This window comes from Hyalella azteca, unplaced genomic scaffold, assembly GCF_000764305.2.
Source record: "Hyalella azteca isolate HAZT.00-mixed unplaced genomic scaffold, Hazt_2.0.2 contig9583, whole genome shotgun sequence".
Lineage (NCBI taxonomy): Eukaryota > Metazoa > Arthropoda > Malacostraca > Amphipoda > Hyalellidae > Hyalella > Hyalella azteca.
This window is the reverse complement of record NW_025939652.1, coordinates 4,034-31,763: the sequence shown is the minus strand read 5'-3', so window position 1 is coordinate 31,763 and position 27,730 is coordinate 4,034. Positions and strand designations below refer to the sequence as shown.

General features: G+C 38.2%; 1 protein-coding gene across 4 annotated transcripts in view; it reads right to left on the bottom strand.

The window, feature by feature from the left end:
- LOC108668162 (cyclin-dependent kinase-like 4) overlaps positions 1-18,418 on the bottom strand; it is a 34,926-nt gene extending 16,508 nt beyond the window's left edge. For 2 of the 4 annotated variants that reach the window (XM_018155324.2, XM_018155325.2), the window contains exon 1: positions 17,667-18,418. In XM_018155324.2, coding sequence (XP_018010813.1) covers positions 17,667-17,752 — 86 coding nt within the window. In that variant the 5' untranslated portion in view covers positions 17,753-18,418. Of the gene's footprint in view, positions 1-2,501; positions 2,535-10,290; positions 10,859-17,666 lie in introns of those variants that run through there. The other 2 variants (XM_018155326.2, XM_018155327.2) reach the window with 2 other exon arrangements.
- Between the last annotated feature and the right edge of the window lie 9,312 nt (positions 18,419-27,730).

The window sequence follows — 27,730 nt, the reverse complement described above, 5'->3', positions numbered from 1 at the left end:
TTTTCCGAGTTACAATGAAGGCTTGAATTGAATTCGATAGAATAAAATCACAGTTGGTATGGAAATTCCGCTTAATACGTATTTTTAAACGTAATAGTCAATACATAAGTCAATATCAGACGAAAACTGCGATAACAGAATATATAGTGTCGCATGCATTTGCTTTTTATGATAGGACAAGCAACATAAACCCTACTTAATTTAAATGTCTATGAACTTCAACTGATATCTATTCATATACAAAAAATGTTTGGGATTGTCAAATCCGTGAAGCAGATGAGGGCACTGAACAAACTACGACCCGTAGGCCACATGCAGACAGGCAAAATATGTTATGCCGCCCGTACGCAAAGAATGCGTGTTAGTTCTAGGTATATTTCAAATTTCTTTTTTAATAACTTTATAGTGGTAGATTTTGATTTTCTAAGTTTGCGGCAGGTTCCACAATTAAAGATCATCGCCCAAAATTCGTCACAGCTGAACATTTTTCAAAAATTAAAAATAAACTCAGAGATGGGCTTTTATGTAAACTAAGTTCATCCTTCGTCTTCATCCTACAGTACTGTGCTTCGTCCTACTGTGTTCGGTATGATCCGTTGCACGATTGATCTTCTGTTGTATTCAGAATGGCTTTGTGATGTCCTTATTTGGTGTGTTCATACGTAAGATACTTCGTTGGATAAGCTTTGCGCTGATGAAATGCAGGTTATTGGAGTCGATTCAAGCCGAACACTTTAGATCAATGGTTTCTAGGTTGAACTCAATTCCTGTTGGCTGTTGTTATTGCGTGAGAGAACTTCAGTGCGAAGTTTGTCCCAAATAGGTTCAAGACAACGTAAACTTTAACAGATCAATAACTTACATGAATGCCCATGCCGCCACGGGCAAAGTAAACTCCACAAACGTAGGTATAGTTATTGACATGACCACCACAAACCTGTCAAGCCGATGCATTCAGCTTTAATAGGTGCATTCAGCTTGAAATGTACACGAATAAAATCTGCGACTTAATTTTAACTGAAATTAACTAGCCTAAGATGCTCATATTCATATAACAATTAGATTATTAAAAATAAGTAAATTTATTAAGTAAATTACATTCAATTACGATATCATGAATCTTACTCCAATCGCCATATGCTAATGAAATCAATTTTTATTCAAGTGAAGATCAATAAGCTTGATTGGTAGCCGAGCTAGAGCCACCGCACAGGCAGTCCGCAACTCATTGCTATTCATTATTGCAAACAAAAGTAAAACTCAAAAACTATCGCATAACTCGACGCAAGATTGCAAATAATTTTTTTTGTTTGCTACTCGGGTATTCTAAAACTTTGAGCAAAATGATGTATCACTGGAAACTGTACTCGGACGAGGAACTGGTCAAACCTTGCCCAATTTTAATAGACTTTTTTTAAGAAAGAAGTTTTTTTTTCCAAATGTTGGAACTTGAAGTAATTATTTGTATAAATCATTATGGGTACTTGAAATTTCTTTCGAGAATATTTGATGAATAAACAGTGTACTTCAGGGCTTATCAGCTCTGGTGTGTAATAAATAATGTGAGAAAATTTGTTCAATACCGCTTTGTAGTTCTGAAGCTTCACAGTGTCAATTATAGTGAAAAAAACATGATTTAGGCAAAACTTTCTCGCAAATTTTTGATGAATTTATATACTGGTAGTATTAGAAGTAGTAGGGGAGAGATTTCTAGCGCTTCAGATCAGTTTCGTCTATTTCGCGCCGAAGGTGCAGGGAATTTATATACCACTAAGTTATAAGTCACCAAGCTGAGCAAAAACATCTTCCGTATTGGGATGAAAATAAACGTGTCCATGACACTTGTTACCGCATTCCAGAGAAAAAATCTTTGAGAAATGATCAAAACGAAGGATAGTAACGAAAGAATAGAAATGAACGCATGTCTGATCTGACGCTGGTTAACGCAATGCATCAAAGGCAAGCTACGCAACGACGCTTACACTACATCAGAGAACCGTCTAATTCCAAGTGAAGGCTCGGCGAAAAAAAAGCATCCATCACAACATCAAAGCAGTAAATTTATTACTGATAGTAATATATTTTTAATTTTTAATTTTTATTTTTAATATTTTCAAATCAAGATTTTCCAGACTTTTGTGAGCAAGACAATTCAACTGAAAAAAAACTCACTCAAGCATAGCTTCGAAAAGTTGACAAAAAACAAACAAACTTAGGAATTGTAGCATGACAGCGTTCCGCGCCCGTCCAGAAACGCTCTGCCTTTCCAAATTTATTCACAGTCGCTGGTAGAACTTTCAAAGACACTGCGTTTAGTGGTCAAGACGCTGGGGCTGATTCCCAGTTCACAGCCGTCACCATCGAAGTTGTCGATTGAATTTTAGGCGTTGAGATGAGTTCAGAAGTAAAGTTGACATGGCTACTCCCTGCCAACTATAACATAAATTAGGGCATGGTCATGGTATTTCCAGGGACTCGCCAAACACGAGACAGTGCGATACCTGAACTACAGTTGCCCACTGCCGACTGCCGACGACAGTCACGACACGACAGCAGCCAAGCGTCTATTGCTCAGCTACAACAGCACGAGAATGGAAGACGTTGCGAACTTGGCTTTAGGTAAGCTGCGAGTGATGCGCTGGAGAAAAAGAAGGAGACCTGAGATTTGTAGAATCTCGGGGCTACTGCAGCGTAGTGTCGCGGCGACGTAAATCGAAGCGCAAAAATTTTTTTAAATGATGTAACATGACATGAAAGCTTGAGGAAACGAGCAAGCGACCACCTGAGACTGAGAAGGGAGGTTGCTTTTATTTCTTTCGCGATGAGGAACTATTACAAATATTATTATTCGTATTCAATTGAATGTATATGTTATGTGTTGAGTGACGTCAATAAACTCTTCATCATCGTTCCTAATTCGATGAATTTTCTGAGTTATACTAAACCAGTTGGCATAATTGTATTTAAGAAGTACCTCACTCACAAATAAGAATGCTAACAGTTTATTCGAACAAACTCAAATAAAAGATTTAAGTTTGTTATTAATCCCCCACTAACACATTGCCATGACCTTGTCTTTAAACTTTATTGAACACAATAAAATCCTGATAGAAGATGCATTATAATCAATTACATGCATTTTAAGGTTAGAATTTATTCGGCTAAATCGAGGAGCCCAGTGTTCGTTTACACTTTACCAAAAATCCATTTAAATTCCGAAGATAAAGAACAGAAATGGTGAAGATAGCTAAGAAACGATGGTCAGTGTAATTTTGAAACACTGAAGTCTGAGTTGACCGTTGTGAAACGTAAACCCATATATTCATATATAATTTCTTTTATCAATGAGCAATGAATGGCTGCGACGCGACGCCAATTGTTCATGTTGGGATTCAAGGCCTCATCAAATGAATGGCGTTCCGCTGGGCGATGTTGCCATAGTTGCAACCTGTTCGTAGTGCTTCACGCGGCTGGGCGAAAATATATTACGACTATTCAATTAAAAACCCCATTGCCTGTAGGATGCAATTAAAATATTGTAATATCATTGAGCGAGTTCGATTAATATAAAATTGATTGTTTCAAAGTTTGATTTAAAATAGCTGAACAAAAACACCGACGATTCATTTGGCATTCACTATATAAAGGATAACAATGGTTATTCATAACGTTCAATCCTCATCGGGACTAAAATATAAGCGTTGTCTTACGAGAAGAACTAACTCGACCGAACAATTAATAACAATACGCTACACTTGCAACACTTTTTGTTTCTGCACAGAGCGTCCCGCCCTATTTATGGCTATTCGTATACGTGGGTTCGTTTTAGATCTTGTCTGCTTAAATTGCAAACTAAAAGGACATTTAGGTTTGAAGTGAGCACCAAAATAAACTCTGGTATCTTGACTTAAAGATCGTGAGCCTCATGCTCCGTAAAATACAAGTCAAGTCGACGTCATTACGGAGCGATAACGAGACAAAAATACCCTGAGTTTATTTAACAACTGCTTGAGGATTCTTTTTACACCCAGGAGACATGCCACGTACTTCGAAGTAAGCGCAAAGGAGATTGATTATGCAAACACGTTGTATTTCACGCTCAGTGCAATGAAAAGTCTGTTCTGTTGAGCCTCATTTAAACTGCGTTTTTGTTACAGGTTACTCACATTTCTCTCATGCATACATAATGATAAATGTTCGTAACAAATGTATTGACTTTTCAAACATTTTCTTCTCCCAGAAGATTTTTTCACCTTGGACCGTAATGCCGGCTCAGTCGATCAAGGCTCGAACTGACCAGTAACACCTGGTCACTGAATGTTGATTATGAGGCGAAGTAAGTGTGAACATTTTAAACTAACTGCAATATCATGATTAAGTAAGACTAATTATTACGACAATAATTAGTTAGCTCCAACTCATCTGAGATAAAATGTATTTAGACCGTGCTAATATAATAACATTATGAGACCAAAAATATGTGTTTTTAAATGTTTTTATCTATATTTTTATTTTTCATCCCTTTACTTAGAAGTTTACGGAAGGCAAAGTGCGGAAGAAAAATTGGTGGAACAATTTAAGAAAATTGTTGCTCGGTGGAAAGCCGGAGCGAAGCTAAGTGCTATATGTTAGAATAGAAGACGAATTTATAAAATAAGTATTAGTGAATCAATTTTATAAATATTTAGGATTCATATTGATATAATTATTCGTTTTATATATTCTTTGCGCTCGCACTTCGATAAAGACATTGAAGTGGCCGGTGAAGCTTCTTGCATACTTAATTTCTAAAGTAGGTATTTATTTTCTAGGAGAAAATAGTTCGGTCAGCACAGTTGTTGTCATGGCGAACACTGACACATACATCAGCTCAGTACTTCTCTAAATAAATCGTGACTGTATGGCAGCTATATTGGGGTTCCAGATAATACGATGCAGGCAAAGTAATTACACGTATTAATAAATTTGTCAGAACCAGAAACACTACTATGTTGAAAACAACGACGTGCACCTAGCTGTAACAGCTACCATGTCGGCGCGCAGCTACCATGTTAGTGGCAATATGATGTTCAGTATAGCATGAACTTTCCTCCAGCGTCTAGCAATTCAATTTGTTGAGGTGGTTGTCATAGAGCTGATCTTCTGTGAGAAATGTGTCAGAGTAACATTGAGAGCTATTATAGAAGCGGCATTGCAACTTTAGCTTTGGCTGGACTGCCGTCCATACCGTAAAAGGGCCTTCTCAGGAAACCCACATGAAATTGCCGCTCGACAACTAAGGCGAACAAATGCTTTTGGAAGTTCTTGGATCATCAAACAAAACTGATAATTCGAGTTCAAAACAGAGTTCAAAACTGATAATTCGAGAAGAGATTTTAAAAAGTTGCGGTTCAGACCCATGTCATGGGTCTGAACGCATTTCCGAAACGTTTTTCAGACCCATGTCATGGGTCTGAACCGCAACTTTTTTAAATCTCTTCTCGAATTATCAGTTTTGAACTCTGTTTTTGTATTTGCTGGCAAATTTTATAGGCAAATTGACGGTCTAGGCATGGGTCTTCCTCTCGGCCCTACCTTTGCTAATATTTTCATGTGTTATCACGAGGCTACATGGCTGGCAAATTGTCCTATTGATTTTAAGCCAATTTTCTACAACCGATATGTAGATGATACATTTTTACTTTTCAAACATCCCTCTCATGTGGGCCGTTTCTTTGATTACCTTAATCGGCAACACAAATCCATCAAATTTACTATGGAGCTTGAATCCAACAATAGTTTATGCTTTCTTGATTGCAAGGTCAAAAAATCCGGTGGCTGTTTCCAGACATCTGTGTACAGAAAATCAACATTTACCGGCTTAAGCACCAGCTTTTTTAGCTTCTGTTCTTTTCGTTTTAAATTAAATGGGATTCAAACATTATTAAACCGCGGTTTCCGAATTTGCTCTACTTTTCATAGTATGCACACTGAATTTGAATATTTGCGCAGTATGTTCTCACTGAATGGGTTTCCTTCACAATTTGTGTATACTCAAATTAAGAAGTTCTTGTCTAAACAATATGCTGAGGTGGTTCCCGAACGTGACGATAGGAATCGTGTTTATTGTTCTTTTCCTTACTTTGGCCCCGCATCTGAGACGATGGCAAAGGAGTTGAAAGATCTATTCTCTAAATACCTCCCAAATGTAAATATTAATGTATTGCTAGTGAACAATTTTAAAATTAGCTCGTTTTTCAAGTACAAAGATCCTATCCCTGTTCTTATGTGATCATCCCTAGTTTATCAATATAGTTGTGCGCAGTGCGCATCTGCGTATGTCGGTATGACATCGCGCAATTTTTATACTAGGCTTGCAGGGCATAGGGGCAGGAGTTATAGAACAGGGAACATACTTGCGCATCCCCCTCATTCAGCCGTACGTATTCATGCCGAGCAGTGCAACGTCCCGGTGTCCCATAGTGATTTTAGAGTTTTAGCCTCCACAACCGGTGTTTCTGACCTACGAATTTTAGAATCATTATTTATTTTCAAACAGAAACCCAGTTTAAATGCTGCATTCAGTTCTTATCCTCTACAAATTGTTAATAGATAGTACTTTCTCTACATGTTATCTCATTTTTATTTCTGTTATCTTCGATTTTAGTTCTTATGTCCTCAAGTTTAGGTGAATTGTTTGAATGTGAATTTTAGGTTACTAATTGTTTGTACCTGTGTTCTAGGTTTTGAACTGACGATGGAGCTGGACTCCGAAACGTTTTCTCTTATAAGAAATGGTGAACTTTTTGGCTATTTTCTTTACTTTTAAATTCCTGGTTATCTATCCCTTCTTTGTACTTGATGTGCTTTGAAGTCAATTCGAGGCGATCAGAGACTTTCATGTTCAGCACGTCAGTCTCTATCAATTCGCAGCCTACAGCAATTAGAGATTTTGAGAACGCGTAAACTTGTTACATTATCCCTCTGCCTCCAATACACGGCAAAATTATTTTAATAGTACAATAAATGACGCGACCCATTTGCCTCGTCTTCGTTTCCCTGCCGTTGACGTACACCCCCATTTAGACACTTATGGATGACGTCACAGCTTTCAAATGATATCCATTATTCTATGATTTCCATTATTCTAATTCACAGGTAATTGAGTAAGTTTTCTCCTGGAACACAACTCGTAATAATATTTTAACTTGTGTATATTTATTTTTAAAGACTACTGTAGTTGTCAACACATGCACTCCTGCCTCGATGTTTGAAGTCTTCTCAATTGACTTTTTTTCGTCGACAGTTCATTTTTGTTCTTGGCCCGTACCTTTTTTTATTCGCATATCGTTTTTTTTTATCCGCAAAATATTCAGCGGTACTAGCAGGCCTTGCAGCCGTCCTTAATTTTTCCTTGAAATCGAGCAACAGAAATGGAACCACGCATATTTAGTTAACGCGACAATTTATTCATTGAATTCCCTGTGTTCCTATAAGATTGGTTGTAATATAGCTTCGTTTTCCAAGATTTAACGCGGTTGTATAGAGATCTCGTTAGAGGCAAGATCAAGTTGTGTGCAAACAATGACGATTAATTTTAGCACTTTTTAAGTATTAGTAATGGTAGTAGTTTTAAAGCCACGATAATGTTCACCATTTGTTCGCTTCTGAATACGCGCTAATGTCCATTCAATAACGCGTTAGCAATTGAGTGCAATGATGAGTAAATCACCGCTTTGAAATAAAATAATTACTTTAGATTAAAAAACGTTTACATTCCCATTAATGTGTCTACAGTATCTTGGATAGTTGCTCAGACTATCGCTCAAAATTTTATAGATATGTAATTATTGAATAATGAAAAAAGAACGACCGGTTTTCAAGGTTATGAATAGCTTCTACGTATAGATATACCGATGCATTGAAAGGTGAGTTCAAACGGGATTTGCGCAAGACCTAGGCATTCTTGCGAAAAATTCCTCAGTGAATTCCTTGATAACAAATCACACGTACATGAGAGATCTCGTTTTCGTATCCTGTGTTGAGGTCACTGCAAACTACCTCATAACTTCCCCTCAAAGCATAGCCAATCCTGCCATCATCAAACAATAATGATGCACTGCGATGCTCACGAATGTTCGTGTGCGAGTGAATCACTGGCGTCACGCACAGCTCTGCTGGTGTAGCCCTAATTAGTATGTATAGATCCTGGCTCCCTATATCACTTTTTATTTATGGCTGCCGTTATGTGTTCATGATGAAAATATTGGCGGGTAAATTGTTGGTCATTATATGACCGAGGAGGGACCGACTGGTTATAATTACGGCGCAATTTTCAAGTTGGCAGTGCTAGGGAACTACCGTTGCCTAAAAAGCTTGACGACAAACAAACTATTCAACACCCTGGAGTTTCCGTATACGTCGTATATTTGAGAGCCCCATATCAAGTAGCTGACTAAGCGTATTATTTGCATCGTGTGCAAGGTTGTATATATGCCTTCATGATGCTCATTATACCTGACCTGTTTCTATTCTGCGATCGCTGATACCCGTATTGGCCCATTTACTTATTTTACTCATTAAATTTATTCATGTTTCATTTTTACAATTACATGATATTATCCGTACGCACTTTCACTAGACCTCACACCCATATCTAGCTGCTAGTTGCAACAACAAATGTTAGCAGTACTTGATAAACCTAGAGGCCTGTCCAATGTTTAGCGTATTTATAATTGATGAGGCGAGTGCGCTAGGCCGCCCAGGCCTACTAGCCTAATTACGATCGCGGCACGGCCTCTCACAATCAATATTGGCGACCATCAATGCAGCCTGTGAGCCGCACTTGCTGTGGCAGGTCATGCACCTACAGCCACCCTGACCTGTCATTATTTGCAGCTATAGCGCCAGATAATCTGACCTGTATTTTTTAATGTTTCCTATAGAAATCATTGCAAAATGGCGTGAAATTATTTGAAAACGAATGATGTTATTTGGTGGAATTTTAGGCGATTGCACTCGATCGGCTCAAATTTCGAACGCCGTGAAGTCTGGATTTTTACTATCTCTTAAACAATTACATGGATTAATCCGAATATAAAAACAAGTGTAAAGCATACAGCATTCAGTAATGGAAATGAATAATTTATGCCTGTGTTTTTAATATTGACACGCCCATGCAATCAAAATTACATGAGCGCTTACGGGTTTCTACCCCAATTCTAAACAGACAATTTCGCTTTTCACTCAGTATGTCGAAAAAGTTTTGATTCGAATTTTCTTACAGACGTTTTGCTCGCAACAAAAGTTTCTGAAATTGGAGCGATATCGCAAATAATGCGCATAAAATGTGGACACACAGATTTGAATGCAATCGCAAAATCTACTTCAAGACTTCCCTTGTTGTGACAGTTATTATACCATTTTGACGGCTTTACGAATAATATTGAATATTGATATAATAACGATATTGAATATCGTTATTATCTATTGAATTGATATAATAACAATTTTTCTTCAAATTTACCAAAAATGATGTCTTTGTGCTTTCTGTATAAGTAGAAACATCTATTCGCAAAACATCATTTAACTCTCACACCAAATTCACGTAAGATCTTCATCGCGACTAAGAGACCATGAATTGCATACAATCCTGCACAGCACACCACAGAACGCACTACATCTGTCACCGCTCTGGACAGCTCAGTCCTTCACAACGCCCAAGGAAGTTTTTGGAGGTGAGCATTGCGTAGTCCAGCACAAAGAAGTCTTGTCACCCATCGACTGAATAATTCACTGAACACAAAGACGCTACTCCTGTGTTCATACATTGCGTGAAAAAGAAAGAGCCTTATTCAAAATTAATCTGAACCTTGTGCACGTGAACATAAACGTGAAGCTCACAACGTGGGCTAGCAGCAGCACCGCAATACGCGGTCCTGGGATATGAGCAGTTCCGAGGTTCTCGACAAAAGACTGTCAGCGATGTTCGAGTTGTGAATGTAATGAATTTGAAAATGAATTTATCATCGTACATCATCCAGCAACGTAAGTGAGAACCGAATGAAAACATTATTGACCAGATTAGATTGCATTTAATTAATTGTCTGTGTGAAATAATTGTTAAAGACGTAATTCGATATATTCTTGTTTAAATTTAATTTATATCTTGAACTTCAGATTACGAGCTTAGAAATTTCACACAAACAGTAATTTATTGTCTGAGAACACACACCACTCATGCCAAAAAAATATAAAATTTTGCCGCTTGAATGAGTACAATTAATCTAGAAACAGCATTAAGAAACGTACCAGAAATTCAGAGAAATCTTCAGTTTGCCGCTTTATTTGAACTGGAGCCTCGCACCAGAGCCGAATGAGTCCACTCTCTAGCGGACGATGATAGCGGTTGAGCACAAAAAAAAATGTAAAATGTCATGCGACGTAACGCAATTTGATTGTCGAGCACTTCTTTCAATAATATTCCCCCATTTTCCGAAATCCTTAGTCGTACTTGTGGTGTTGGGTTGTGATCAAACCGGTTTTGGATGGGCGACAGAAAAGTCGATTAATGTTTCTCGTAAATTCAGTTAATAAGGTTCTCTCGCAATTGAAATTTCCATTACTTCATTTTCAATTTGGGCTACACAAGTATTTGTTAAAGCTGATATGTCTAAAACTTTGTTGCATACAATAAAAAAAAATACAATAACGTCATATATTCATCTTTTTCTGCAGAGTTGTTGACCACAAACTAATTATTTAATTAATTAAGCTGACGCAAGAAGCGCTTGTTCATAAACACTTGAACCGTCGCACCGTCGAGTTCCGTGGCCAGCCTAGGGAACAGGGCCTGTACTTTCAAAACCCGCTAAGTGAACGTAAGTACTTACGCTCTATTTTCTTGCCTATGATTGGCGGATTTTGCTTGAAAGACCGTCAATGATTGGCCGATGAACTTACGATCTCTTAACTTTTTTTGAAAGTATGGGCCCAGTTCTCGACGCCGTGGCAACAAAGATCATTACGAGCTAACTGAACCTCACCTATACTCAGATATACGTGTCCTTATGCATTCTATGTGATCACTTTGGCCATTTGGTTCAATCCTGGAAAATAACGATGAGATATAAATAAATAACTCCCTCTAAATAACATAATAAGAATTTATTTATTAACATCCTCCAGAAATTTCGATTCTATAATGTAAAAAAAATCTAATTGTATTCTGAAAGAGGTTTAGATCTTGCAGTGGGTATACTGAGTATAAGTTACAATGAAGAGATACGTCAGTCCGGAAAATTAATCAAAATTAACTAATCCTTCCCGTATGATATTAATATTGAGTTCAGAATAATGAAGACAATAAACTATAAATTCGTCCAGAAATTGCTCCCACGATCTTCGCAACACCATAAATAATTCTTGATGTCAAAATGCAAATTAAAACAGAAATATTAACGGGTCGATGTCAGTGATAATAAGATAAATTTTGTAGATAATTCAAGTTGATCAAAGGCAGTTGATCTGTGTACGAAGTGAACAAGTTATGTAACATGACAGCGTGATACTGGCAAATTGATAAAAAAGATTTACCAGCATTAAAAACTTTTATTTTAAGAACCGTTCCCTGAAATGTCAATAAGTCGATGGATCTTTGTAGCACAAACCAATATGACCTTCAGCGAGGCCGAACAATGAACGCTATTCAAAAAAAAGGCACCTAATACTAGAGACAACGAACCTTTAGGGCTGATTAAACTGTGACAAATTTCACAAAATTTTGTCTTAAATAGAGCTTAGTTTTGGGTTTAGTGATTTTCATCCGTCGCTGGAACCTAGAAATTCAAAGTCAAACCTATCCCATCACATTTGTAACTCTGCGGAATTCAAACCTAACCGAGTCATCCTCAGACTTCAAACCTTGTTCCCTGTAGTAAATATTTTAAGGTAAAGCGATTGATTCCTGTTCAGTGTCGACAGACAAAAGAACATCTCTTATTTATGTTGCTCCTTGTGCTAAAATGCCAGAGCAGAAAAAACACCATCTACCGAAAAAAATTTCCAGTACTGTTATACAATGCTATAAACATGTGACTTCAAAGTCAGTTACAATTAAAAAATTTCGTGTAATTAGATGATTTCAATACAACAATAGATGAATGCACCATCGTCTCCTAGGTACCGATTGCTACCTCACCACCAACGCACGAGACGACCTCATCCTGACTACCATACCATACCAGTGCTGGGCAAGTGCCCTCATCACATCAATACCATGATGCCCGCATTCTGTGCCCTCCTGGCAAATTGCGTGTAGTATCCACCCAATAGAAACCACGCACAATCAATATCTGATTTATTTATACGTTTGAATGTTTTAAAATGTGGTTAGAATACACTTAAGATTAGACCAGGCACGTGAGAAGTGTTTACATGGCCTGGCAGTGTGTGTGTGTTAGCGACACGTTGTCATGGCAACGCAGCCGCTCAAGACAGTCTTATTCTAGTTGTAGTTATCCTCAGCCAATCTCCAGACGAATATATTAATAAATTGCTCAGCCTAACGTATGCTGAAATATTCTGGCTCATTTTTATTCCATATTCAACGCATAACCTCGGCCACATTAATAACATTAACACAACATTGTTTAAACTTGGTAGCTACTTGCTACCGTGCAGAAGGACTGAGAAAGTTTCGTTTAATTCATGTTTTTAACGTCAGAAGTTATTTCGTCGGGGAGTACCAATGGCTGCGCGATTGAAAACAATCGTCGAAAATTATTGCAGATTGATTCACTCAATTGCTAATATTTGATGCTTTTGTTTAGTGCTCACAACACCTCGGCTACAATCCCTCATCCAACCTTCCCTTTTCCAATATTTCATAACTCCCATAATTAATGTTTTGTATTCAACCTTTTCGTTTTCATAGCAGTGTAACCCACATCCCTATTTTCATTTTCCCCTCTCACCCCTGCCCCCACTGACAGTCCACTCCCCCGACCCCCTTTCACAAGCTACAACACTACAACTCCCTCCACCTCACCCCCACAAATTCATCTCCCTACTCCTCCCTTCACCAGTTGTAATCAATAGTGATCTTTGACAAGCTGTCGTGACGACTGGAGTTGCGTGGCACAGTTCGAGGCACGGTTCGTGGTACAGTTCGTGGCTCATTTCGTGGTAAAATTCGTGGCACAGTTTTCGGTAAAATTCATGGCACAGTTAACGGCACAATTTGCGGCACAGTTCGTGGCACAGTTCGTGGCACAGTTCGTGGCACAATTCGTGGCACAGTTTGTGGCAAAATTCATATCACGGTTCGTGGCACAGTTCATGGCACAGTTCATGGCATAATTCGTGGCACAGTTCATGGCATAGTTCGTGACACTACCTGGTACGGTTGATAGTAAATGGTTATCTGCTCCATTTTTCGCAGTAAATTCATTAGTAACACGAAGCGATAAGTTATGGCCAGTATTTTGATTTCGTTCTCGAATGTGCAACACAAAAAGCTTCTCTTTAACACAACTCATATATAAATAAAATGTATAGATATGCAAATCAATTCAATTACAGGCTGTTTCGAGCGACCAGCTTCATATCCTTTAATGTAAGACCTCACTTGTAATGCACTATAGTAACTTAAATATGTAATGTGATTACCGTAGATTTAAATTAGACTAGAATATTTTCAGTTAATTTTCAATTAAACTTATCTACTTGAGCACTTAGCTGTGATTGTAACGTTTCATTATATCCATAATGCAACGTTCTCGAATATTATCCTACTATTCGTTCATTTGCGTAACTAATTACCCGAATATTAGCATTATTTTATCAGAGGTCAAGTGAGCAGAAGTTAACAAAGTTACGTCACCATGACGCCATACGGCAAATACGAATCATGAGATCACTCCAAAATTTTCAAATTGTATGTTATTTTTATGAATTTGTTCGACTCGCATTTTCTCTCATAAGAAATATTCTACTCGGGCGATACCATTTGTCGTATTGATTACGAGTCCAAATACTCTTATAAATAATAAGTCAATTTGAAATTTTTTTCATTCCTGAATTGTGAATAGAATATGTCACATATATATTATTATCACAATTATTGCCATAGAGTTCGTGCTCTGTACTCGCAGTTGTCGCCACATCGTGGGTTTCCGTCGTCGGTCATTGTCGGGGAATGACTATTGACCAAGTAATAGTAATTATGCGTGAAGTTTGCATGCTTGTACATCGACCGCGAGTTGAGTGACGTCATTGCGACTGTGAGTGACGTAAAAGAACGAGTGAGTGACGCATAGCTTGCGTATTGAACGATACGCGGCGATCCTTCAGCCAGTGTAGGCGAGCGTATGTCGATCGTACAGAACGCATGACTGCCGCTGCGTAATACTTGGCTCAACAAATGTATCTGCTGTTTATGAACAGCCATGAGAAACCTAACAATGAGTCTTACCATATTTACAAATGAATTGGATGGGAATTTTCGGTGATATTTTGAACCATTTATGAGATACAAAAGAGATTGTAATTCTTACCCTGTCAGGCGCATGTACGATCTCCAAGTTTACGGAAACAAGCACTTCTAGTGAATACTGTCATGACATGAGAAAATCATAGCCACGTATAAAAACCATTGTGCCGTATCGTATTAATAAACGTATAAAAACCATTGTGCTTAACCTATAGTGATTTAAGGGTATTTCTGCGATAAAACTTTTTTCTGTTGCATGAAAAAGAAAATTATTTATATATTGCAACTGATTTCACTAATCCCTGCTCAAGTTCTAATTCTGATAATACAAAATCGTACGCGCAAGCAAATGGCATTCAAACGATTTACACTTGAAAAGGAGTTCCTCAATCTTAATGTAATTCTATTAATTTCATCGAACTACAGTATGACATGAACTTTGATATCGTGACCTAGTATCACAATTGGGTTAAGTACTTAAAAGAATCAAGAAGACGTACGTAACTTTAACTGTAAAACCAAACTTGTGCCTGAAAAAAAAATCTTGGCAGTCGCAGGCGAGTTATCCAGAGATACGGCCACGATAAATCGTCCTAACAGCGAACATTTGTTCACAATTTACCAACAGCTGGAAATTTTTCTAACCGCATCAACGTCGGCCCAGCAGCCGGCCGCAATTTTTTTTCCTCTAATTATTTCTCTCTATCAGGCAGCTTTGCCATCGTTCTGATTTGTAGTTCATCCTGCAGTCGTGTAAAAGTATCTCTCTCGGGAATAGTAGAATCTATGATACAGAAAACAAAGGTTGTTTTTGTTATTCACAAACCAAGGATTATTTTACGCATTCATATACAAATATTTTTACGTACGTTCTTTACTTGCTGCAGCTCTTATCTTGGAAAGATCTATAAAAACTAGTCATGTTAATATGGAAGATTACCATTTTTTGGAACTGCACCGGAGTTTGAACTTGTCCCAGCAAGTTCGGAAAAGTTGTTTGTCGGAAACTGTCATGGCTTTGGAAACTATTCAATAGCAGCGCTTGACGGTGGAAATATAAGCCATCAGGGCAGTGCTTTAATAATTACAGTACGAAGGCATCACAGATGGTGTACAAACACATTAGTGGTACGATCTAATTAGGCAGTTTTTACTTCACAAGAAAGTTTAATGCCTCATGCAAGATAATTTAGCGATGATATGAAACACACGCCCCACCTGTTGCCAATGCTCGCCATTTATTCTCACAATATCATTAAATATTAAGCTTCTTTGTAGCACATTTAGCAGAATAAATCACATATTTACCAAATATCAACAACTTTTATGTAATATTATTTATTGGTATGCCGCCGGTACCTGGTGGTAGGACATACAAGTGGTACGCAATCCCAAAAGGTTGGGGAACTACAGGCCTAGGGAAATGAACTTTGAAAAGGTTATCAGGTACGCATGTTTCTTGCACTAATATCACGGTCGCTGAGGTTGTGTGAAACAGGGTTACCAAACTTTTTTCCGGACAGATTCCGCGATTCAGTTTTTTTTCAATTGCGTTGGCCAGCTAAAATTTATTATAGCGGTACTTCCTTAATATATTTTAAAAAGTAAGAGAAAATTAAAATGGAATTTTTATACCGGAACCTTCAAATATACAAAGATATATTGAGTTAAAGGCCTTTTTTCTGCGGAGAAAAGGCCATCAGGCAACCCTTGTGTAAAATGCAAAGGAATACTTTGATGAAGAGCTCAAATTATCCATATTATAGAGAAGACGAATTTGGTCATGCTTCGTAGCTAATGCAAAGGTTAATTGAGAATGCTTTGTTTAACGGCATAATACTGATGAATCTGGTAAAGACTTTTTGTTATATTGTCAAGGGATACGGTTCGTTTAACGTATGGGGTGGATGCAATACAACTTCAGGAGTAAACAGAAACATTTATTAACAATAGATCAAAGAATGATAAATAAAGGGGAGTCAACTTCAGGCGCTACGCGACGCAAAACTACGACAAAGTGACGGAAAAGTTACGGTAGCAAAGAACAGTTACATTAAGTGCAGTAAAGTAAAGCTGAGTTACGTAAAGTAATGGAATGTAACCCGGAAAATCTAAAGTATAATAAGGCAACGATATTTGAGCTTGCGGGACGGTAGGTTCGGCCGTTCAGGTCCGACCAGTCGAGATTGAACAGTCATGTAGGTATTGCTTTCGTGGGCATTTCAAGGTCTATGTACAAAATTATAGAACCAGAATTAGCTGTTTGCTAACAAGCTCACCTGTCGAGTGTGGGTGGACAAGATCTAAGTCTACAATCGGCCCTAGCGTCGAGTTTAGCTTTGGAATGCAGAACAAGTGACTTTAAGTAGAGCGGATCGCGTGCTCTTACATATATCAATGGTTATTAACCTAAGTTATTTCGAGTATTTTCATTGGATCATGTGCAAATTAACTGTACTCTACATATATTGATCATGGTACGATTTTAATTCCTGGTTAATTACAATATAAAATTTATCAATTCGTACAGATGCAGGAGTGCATAGAAAGGCTGAATTGTATTGTTTCGAAGAGAAATCGAGAGGTATTTCTCATCGTGCATAGTTACTCTTTCAAAATTGATTTGTCTTATTAAATATTATATCATGAAAATAAACATTTATTAATGATGATCGTTATGCTGTCCTCCCATTCATGTAGCGCAAGAAAGTCAAATTCATTTTTCATTTTTCGCTCTCAGCTAAATTGGTAAACTGAAATTAATTCAATATGTATTTTAACATTGATTAGTAAATCCGGCGCATGTATATTGTGCTGGACTTACACTTGTGGAACAAAAAAATACAGCTTAAAGAACCGCATGTGAACAAGCCTTAAGAGGTTATAAGGGTTATAGCCTATAGCCTCACTGAAATTAAATACTATAAAGGTAACATGGTTACAACTACATCATGTAAGTGCTGAGTACAGAAAGACTGAGAGAGTACATCGCTGAGTACACAGAGTACAGAGAGTACACTGCTGAGTACACTGAGCACAGAGAGAACACTGCTGAGTACACTGAGTACACTGAGTACACTGCTGAGTACACTGAGTACAGAGAGTACACTGCTGAGTACACTGAGTACACTGCTGAGTACACTGAGTACACTGCTGAGTACACTGAGTATAGAGAGTGCAATGCTGAGTACACTACCTGATGGCGGTGAGGCTGGGCTCGGACCTGTGAGGCAGAAGCTTCCTGAACTGCTGCTCCCAGAACCTTCTTTCCATCATCTTCATTAACTCAGGTGCTCCCCACCCCCCTGCTGCGGTGTGTCCACAGCCCGGGTCTCTGGCATCGTTTTGTCTCACTTGTCTCTCAATTCATTAACTAAAATATTACGTTTCCTTTATAGAAAAACTTAGGAGTAGTCAACTTATCTCTCAACTCATTCACTAAAATATTAGGTTTTCTTTGGAAAAAACTTAGGAGCAGTCAAAAGAAATAACATGTACTGAAAATTACAGTTTTTCAGGAGCACCAAATTCAGCACCGAATGGCATAAAGTATATGAGTCTTCACTGAAATTTTTTTCGGTCGCGTAAAATTTCTTCTAACTCGCAACGCTGAGATAAGTCGTTTTTTGTCATAAGACCGATTGTTATCAGTAAAGATTTTACACAATTTGGCGAATTCACTCACAGAATCGTTGTTAGTATCTCTGTGAATCTTAATATTGGAAATCATTTAAGGCTCCTTCGATCTTGAGACGCTCATCATTAGGTCACTTCAACGCAAGAAGTTTATAATTGTCACAATATTTGACTTCTGTTAGGTATAAAACTGGAGCAGAATATAAATAATAGCTAAAGTATCAGCACAGGTTAGCGGATGCCTTCCAATTCCACTTTTTAAAATGAATTCATAACGCACATGTTTTTTTAGTCTGTAGCTGTCTGCATGTCTAACGAAGCTAAAACTGAAAATTCGAAATAAGAAAAAACGTCAAAAATTGTATACGTCTTCATTCAATGTTATAATGCTCCAAAATTAATGTGATACTGTATATGCCATTGCGGAACTTGCAGGGATATAAGGCACATCAAACATCAGTGAGAATCAATGTAAACTGTTTGTGGACGATGATCCCTAAATATTATGCAGATTTCCGTAGGAAACGTGCAGTCGAAGTAATAATTCTAAAATACTCCAGGTTTACAGAGCCGATTGAAGACTCTAAAGGAGTAACGGTATTTCTACTTCATTGCTTTTGTTTTTTTAGAGATAATTTTTATTGTGCACGCTATGGCAAGGCAATCTTAAATTGTTTCACTTTTATTAAGTGTGTGCATTCAAAGTTGAATAGAAGATTTTAAAGCAAACTGCGTTTGATATCAACTTGAAATTGACTCTTAGAAACTTGGTTACGGCTGCTTCGTTACGCGTTAACATCAGGTACCATAATCTTTATGTTTGAGAACCTGATTTTGCAACATAATTTCCACCCAAAGTTACAATAAAAGTACATATTTACGTACTATTTATTATAACATATAGCTTCTGTTATCGTACGTTCACCTTTTGCCGCCATCATTCGAGGAAGGTTTCGACCTGAGCCAACAGAGGAGCTCGTCATCATCGACCAAGAACCCCTAACCACTCAGGTACTCTCACTCTCGTGCTCGCTGTCAGCTCATCAATCGAAAATCAATTCTTTTCTCAGTATTCCATCTCCATGGTTAGGTAAACATGGCCTCATGGTGGCTAACTCTCGCTCTGCTGCTCTCGAAGCAACATGTCTTAAGGGATCAGGTCAGAAAATGCTGTTTAACTTGAAGATTAAACGTCAGTTCAAACAGGAGAATGTCTTTAATTATCCACACTAATATAAAAATGTTTCATTATGGTTTACTATATTATTTAAGTAAACGAGCAATCTTCCCAAACGGCGAGTTTAAAAATTAATTAGATGAATAAAAGCTACTTCGTTGCTCAGACCCAACCCTCATCTGCTTAGCCTCAGTATCTGTCCGTTGAAGACAATAAAGTAAACTAATTCTAGAAGAAAATGAGCCAGCCTTCTTCAACGATGTCTTGAGCTCTGGAAAGCATCTTTTCATTTCTTCATAGGACAAAATAAAATTTCGATTGAAATGAAACTAAATGAACGGCTGATTCAACTTTTTTCGGATTTGAGTTCTCAAAATTACAAGTGCGATGAAGCAACTAAAAATTTGAAGTATGTGAAAGAGATGTAAGCAGGAAAATATTCTCTGGCATTGGTACGTACGCATTAGTACCCAATTAGGGATTGGTACGTATGAGCGGCACTTCCAGAACCTTTATTTTCTTTAGAATTCATGGATATTTTATTAATTTTAACGTCATACTTAGGGTATTGAGAGCGATCAGCCTGTAGGTTTTGCAGCTTCAAGGCCTAAATTTTCGTGCTACTGCAGTTCAAGGAAACTGACCTGCTGCCAACTTCTCGGAATGGGTTGTTCTCTCTCTCAACCTCGGGCGGCTGAAAATAATGAAGTTTGATTAATTAGCTCGCCGAAAATCAGAAGCTAATTATAAACAATTATCAATACAACACTTCAAGTTTAGCCAGCAATATTCAAAACGATAAAACCGGCAATAAACGTTGTGAATTGATAATAATATGGGCGAGACAGGTGCGTCTGGCAGCCGGCATGGCACCCAGCGCGGTCGAACTACTTTTCCTTCTAGGAAATCGTTCCATTGAGAGGTCGCAGCTACCAATGCTGCCAATGAGGTTAATACTACCGAAATGAGCAAATAATTTAATCAATTCAACGTGTGTAGCGTCAGGAAATAATTCATCGTTGAGAATTATATAACAAGCGAATCCAGTCGATGTTCATGCGAAACGAAAGTGATCGCTGATATGTTTTGCTTACTTGGTAGACTATTTTGCAGTTATTTTTACATGTGTGCATCAAGAATTGTTCCTCATGGTCAGAAACCAGCAATTTGATATAGTTACGAAATTTTAATATCAATAAACTCTGCAAACAAATTTTCATATTATAATCTAAGCAGAACGTTTCATATAGTTAGTTTTAATGACGTGAACACGGATGCACGCGACACGCTTCGATCCGTTGATGTTCCTCCAGTCTTCCCTCCAACAGGTTCTGATTCTCAAGTGACTAAACTTTTAGCCTTCCAGACGGGTTCTTGTACGGTAATGTTGAAAACTATTTCGACACAGCTATCAATGCGGAGAGAATCATCAGTGTCAAGTACAGGAACATCAAAAACAAATCAAATCGCACTAATAGTTGATGGTTAATGAAAAACGCTGAAAAATTAACAGGAAAGCACATGAACTTTAGGTACCAAATTTTTGTGTGCTGTTGCGCCGCCAGCAACATGATACACCAAGCACTATGGCACTGTCAGCCAGCCCTGAATTAGAATGGTCGCAGAATAAAAGAGGACGAAATTCATGACAACTCTCATCAAAACATCTTGACCGCGAGAGTCCAACTTAGAAATATCCTTACAGAACTCACATATTCAAAAACACTTTAAATTTCACTATTTTCGCTTATTAATACGTGATAACGGAGAGCAATCTACAAGAATTCTCAAGTGGATGTAAAATAACACAGTGTTGCTTGAAAGTTCTTTGTAAGCTCGGAATGGCAGGTATAGCAACGGTGCCGCGCGACGTCCAACAAACAAGCCTGGAGAGCGAGCAGCCGACAGGCAGTGGCCGCTGACTAGGTGAACTTTCCGTGGTCATAGAAACAAGAGCTGCAGCCAGCAACAACGATCAATAAAGCCAAATGAGTCTGGATTAACAAAGCAATGCATTTGCCTGTGCTTCTTTTGCATGAAGTAATTGCATAAACTGCTTTTATATTTGATGGTGGTTCGTGCGGTGAATCATTTCAATTTGAGCAAATAAAATTGAACAACAAAAAGATCAATACGGCACCATCGCTGCGAATCTATTGCAATATGCAGTTTATGTCGTTCTTCCTCACTTTGATTCAAAATTGCTAAAACGATTGCTAGTGTTGGATGGTTTTAAATAGAAGGCTGAGAAACTGAACCTAGGTGATCTCATATAAACAATTGAACATAATCAATGCGTGTTTGAACAGCACCATATCCTGTGCTAATCGTTGTTGTGCACTTTTGTAAATTAATCTGAACTTTGAGGCTATTAGTTAGAATGTTAAAAATTATTGTTTCTTCTCAACGGTTTCAATGTTGCAGGGAAGATGCAGAGTGTGTTTTGTTTGATGCCTTCATAGGGCCACGTGTGCATATAAATTATTCTTCGTGAGTCATTAAGTTGCCAGAATGTTCCTCGTGTGCTTAACCAGCCTTCTCTCGGACTCGTAAAATAATATTATCTTGCAAATTTTGTTTATAAATACGAAAAATATAACTATGATGCAGAGTGCAGGAAATGTTAAAGCGAAAATATATTTATTGAAGAAAATTATGCAAAAAAAGTAATCTATTGCGTTACAATAGAGTTATGAATGCTCCAAAATTTGAAGATTTACGCATAAATTTTATTTCGTCTAAATCATTTCCCGCAACGAAAACACTATTCGTACTAAGGAGGTAGAAACGCATTCAAGAGCAGGAGGGGTGGGGGTAGTAGCGTGAGCCACATCTGCCGCAAGCAACATTCGCTTAGCTAATCCGATTGCGCCTGCGTTAAGAACGGGGATTTTCTAGTCCGAACGGAGACTCTTTGCTGATTTTAAATAGCTAATTCTTCCTTCAAATGAAAAATTCGCCAATTGTTTCTTAGTTATTCTTCTAATTTTTATACAGTTTTGCTCCCATTTATTACTAATGATGTCATAGTATTACTAAATCTAAAAAATTGCGGGGTCAACGATCTTAGCTCCAGATACTCTGGAATGGTTAATATAACATACATTTCACTTATTTAGATTTATTTTCACTTATATGTATATCACTTATTTAGATTTATTTTCACCAATTGAGATCAAGTTTTACCGAACTTTTGGTGGTCATACTTCAATTTATAAGGCACGAACCGTCTCCACGTGCCACCAAGTATCCGACGCGAACCATAAAAGTACTGCATATTAGCTACTAACGTTTGGAATTATGATACTTTTTTTAACTCATTCCGCAAAAATCACACTCTTATATTTTTCGCTTCATGTTTCTCTACAAGGGTTGAAATTCTGAACTAGTGATTATATTTGTTGTATTTTTTTTTCATCCAGATCACTCAAGGCACTCAGGAACCATTTTCATAACTACTATTTTTCATACATACATCATAAGTACATTTTTCATAAGTACTATTTTTTCATAAGTACTATTTCGACTATAGTATTGACGACGACTGTACCAGCCGCTACGATTAGACAGACGTACATCTTGGAAACTATACTGAGTGTCCAATAAATTGAAGTATTGGAAAGTTGTAGAGTGAAATATAAACAATTGAAAGTATTAGAAAATTTAAAATTCTGCACAACAATAACGGAGAACGAATACACGGAGTGTATTATTGACAGCAGCTCCTGCTTCAATCACCATACCAAAACCTCCGAAGCAGAATGACGAAATCAAGTCTTCAAGAGAAAGAAACTTTCAAAATGAAAACATTTTGAACACGATCGCTGAGGCGTGTTGTGAATAAAAAGCTACGTCGCTAATAAAATCACAAAAAATTCTAACCGCGCTTACAAGAGCAAGTTGTGAATAAATAGCTTCATTTTCAATAAGATCGAGACCCGACTTGATTTTTCAAATTCGTGCTAGGAAAACTTGCTATTAAAATTTGAGCACTAAACTTCTTTCCAAGAAATTCGTCCCAAAAATGTCAGAGCAGTGTCTAACTTCACTTCTGCGAGAAAAATCCTAATGCAAAAACTGGAATTTTCCTCAATGTGTAATGAATCGCATGTTCAATGAATTCTTAGCCTCATTTACCAGATCATGAATATTATTTTTCATCACTTTCGAAAATATTCATCATCGCTTTCGAAAAAATGTAAATCAATCGGTTAGATCAATCGTCTCCGACGTCAAGCTGAGATTGATCTTGTTGGGTGCCTGTACTCAGTTTCCCGGATATCGTTCCGCCGCGGCTGTTGCATGAAATGTGCGTTGCATGAACTGTGTGTTGCGTGAACTGTGTGTTGCATGAACTGTGTGTTGCATGAACTGTGCGTTGCATGAACTGTGTGTTGCTACTGTATGTTGCATGAACTGTATGTTGCATGAACTGTATGTTGCATGAACTGTGCTCCGCATCTACCATAATAGGCGCTCCTGCAGGAGTGAGTGAGCAGAGCTATAGCCTATAGTGGCAGTTTTCAGCACAACATCCAAACTTCTGTCTCTTCCTCCTACGACAATGTTCATGCAGCAGAGAAGTTAGTATGGGGATGCATATTTGCTTCGGGTAGTTTCATGCAAATTTTATGCCTTTTTCAAATATTATGAAAAAAACTTTAAAGTGGATTATTCAATTTACCATAAAAGCTGAGTCGTGCGTTGGAAGCACAAGGTGAAGGTATTTTTCGAGACAAATTCCTGGTCCCGACGGCTTGCTTTTGGTTACTCTATGTATAAATAAATGATGGGACGACTGTGACTGCGTGGTTTGCGGCAGTGACCTAAGCAGTATAGACAAATCGCTGCTTTCACTTATATTTATTTTAAATTACGCAATATAAGTGAGAAATCACCGTTGCGATTCGTCCAGCATTGCTAAGATTACTTGCGGTTGCTACGAGGAGCATTTTCCTGTTATTTATTGACTCTGTGGGTTTGATTAAGTTAATAGCTTAGAATTTTAATTAAGAATAAAGTTGAAGTTACATATACAGAACGTGGGGCCACACAAGTTATTTGGCTGTCTCATTTTGGACCAAATTTTTGCTGCGTAATATTGAAACATGCTCTCAATTTAGTTGAGCAATAATACCTTTAATAAGCATTGTTATACATGTTCTTCTGGCGATTCAGTTTGTGCATAGAGATTTAAACAAATACAAGAATCAAATTATTGTTTACACGTTCACGTACGGCGTAATTTGTGGCGTAGTTAAGATTAATTAAGAAATAAATTTTGCTGCAACCGTATTTATGTTGTGGTTATGGTCCCATTTACATGCTAGTGGTAACTTCTTAGATATTTGAAAAAATGATTCATCACTTTGTATTGCGTCACGACTACGTCCCAATATCATCACGGCAGCACAGTTCTTGCCATTGGCAAGCCACACGTTTGTCGTTTCCGCTTCCTCGAACGACCACAGAGCACAGAAGTCTAAGTACTTAGTGTTAGTCAGTCAATTCTTAGCGGGTTCCAGTCAATTTTGGTTAGTTGGCTTACGAAGATCAGGTTTAAATATTAAAAATTTAAAACTTACAAGGATTAATCATAAATGTACAAGTTAAGGTATGTGACTTGTCGCCTGCCGTTTTAGCCTATTTATTTGTCGAAACTTGTAGAGTTGTAGGCCAATGTAGAATTCCTCTACAAGTTGTTACGTTGTAGGTGACCGTTTTAGTGTTTACTGACACACCGACACCATCGTGACGATGCCAGGCGCCGCAGGCGGTAGACAAAAAATTATGTAGACAGAAATTACCTACGGTACCTACCTTGATGTCGTAAATAAGGATCTGTAGTGGCAAAGCGAGAGTTTTTATACTCTTCTGAAGTGAAGTAAGACTAACACTAAGTAACCAGGCTGGCATAGGCCTAATGGCAATTGGCAAAATGGCAAGCCAGAGAGCAGAGAGTTTTTAGAATAAGCAATAAGGTGATTTATAATTTCATCATGCCTACCTCATTTAATAAAAATGTTAACCAAATTCTAATATCTTATTCTTATTTACCTACCTATGTTCAGTATGTTGTATCAGCCTCAGGTACCTATGATCAATGCTGGTTAGCAGCTTGGTAGTGGTATCCAATCCATAATACCTATTTTGCTGATCTACTGAGTACTGAGTCAAAATTGAACTTGAGGAATAATCTATAAAACTCTTTGCTTTGCCACTAGCTTACAGAGTCTGCACAGAGATTGGGATGCCACATTGCTACTTGGCAATTGGCATCACATGGCACTGTGGCTCAGGCCTCAGAAATAGAGGAGCTAAGCAACTAGTTCAAGATCTCAGAGTGTTGATTGATCAAGCCATGTTTGATGCCCAATTGCCCATATCAAGGAAATAGTTGCGCGCAGCCGGCAACACCGCAACGGATGTTGTGGTTTTGTGAATTGTCAGTTTTGTGGATATGGTGGACATTTGGAAGTTGGAACGAGAGAAGCAGCACCAATGATTACACTCGTCAGAGCCTTTGTGTAGTTGTGCTCCCCATTTAAAGTCCCCAATCTTGAGTATTGCTGCCAAGTGCCAACTTGGCAACTTTGGTCGCCACTCATGGTGGGTGTGGTGCGGAAATTAGAGGCTGTACAGTACAGCAGACCTTCACAAGTTTACATACAGGATCAGTGGCATGAGGTAGCTGAACCAGTGAAGTTGTGAACCTGAACTACTGGGAAAGGCTGAAACACCTGGGACTGTACTCACTGGAGAGGAGAAGAGAAAGGTATGTCATACCGTACACTTGGAAGATAACTGGATAGTTGGACTGGCTCCCAACTTTGAGAGTGAGACCTCCAGATTCCAGAATAGTGACACATTACCACAAGAGGAGTGGGAGACTGCAAGGTTCCCCGATTTAAAAACCAAGCTGCGGCCAGAGTACAGACTCTCCGTGAGGGATCACTGTCTGTTGTAGGACTGAGGCTCTTTAATGCCCTGCCAAAAGAGCTTGCAACTTTCAAGAGACGACTGGACAATTGGTTGAGAAAGATCCTGGATTGTCCAGTAATGGAAACTAGGTACCCTCGGCAAGTGACAAGCAACAGCATCTTGCATCAGCTGGCTCAAAGGAGGACAAATATATGGAACAGGTCCAACGTTACATCTGGGACCTGAGGGAAGGGTGACCTGCCTAGTGTTGACTCGGAGACAGAGGACAATGAAGGTGGCGCATCAGCATGACTGGTGACTAAGAAGTCCAAAGCTCATCATAAGGTCATAAGGACTATGCTGAGGCTGGAAATGATCAATTCCAGCCAGCATAGTGGCAATTGGCAAAGCAAAGAGTTTGGTGGAATTCTAGGATGTAGTTAGTCGCTTACCTTGACCAAAACCACACACTCAACACTTAAGGATGTGGACAGGTCACAGGGGGGAGGTTAAAACTTGAATTTGAAGCCAATACAAGACTTGTAAAGTTGTAAATGCATGGTGGCAGGGAATTATTGTGAGTACTTATGCGCTTGCAAGAGCATCGCCCGGTCCGGCTCAGCGGGGGGGGGGGGGTAGGAAGGGAATAACGAAAGTCTCATTTACGACTGGACTAACCCATTGAGCAACATTTTCTCAGTTATGGTCTCATAACAACTCAATTTTAATACTGGCTAAATACATTTTAATTTAGAAATTAACGTCAATCGAAAATTCGAAATTGCTGCTGTCAGGGCTATGTCGTTTCTTGCAAACCAATTGTTGCATCCAGTCGCTTATATTGAAAATAAAATGATTTAAGCAAGTATTTCTTGCATCAGAGATAATTAAAAGTTTGCTAATGTTAACAGCATTATAATACATGCAGAAACGTACATTTTTTTATAGATATTAAAAATTTAAGCTCTATGACTTGTATACTATGTCTATCACAGTCTATAGGATTTTGAATCGCTGCATGCATTCAAATTCAAATTAGGTCAGTGTAGCTGTCAGCTCACCTTCTTCAGAAGTGTGAAAGCTTTTGCTGGTGAAGGTTGTGTTTTACGATCGGTCCATAAAGAAGTGTTGATCGGTTCAAAATGACATAAGAACAGGTTCTTTTGAATAACCTATGGATTGGCACCATGTGTAAATGTGTAGGGAATGGCATCAATTTTGGTACTGAAATGCTGTAGTGCATTTGGCCAGAGTAAACACTCCTTTTCCGGGGCATGCGCTCCTATTTTATTGGCTGGCCGGTGTGCTCCTAAATTCCATATGTAGATGGTCATGAAGAAGACATTTAGAATGCCACCATGGGCTGGGGCTGGATCAACATAAATATTGAATAATTGAACCACAATTAGTCAATTACTAAATTCTCACCTTGAAGACAAGAAAGGCTTGTTAGATAATGTGGTGATCCACAATTGAACCCTATAAATTGTAATTATAACCACTGTTGCCGCGTGTCTCCCACGGGT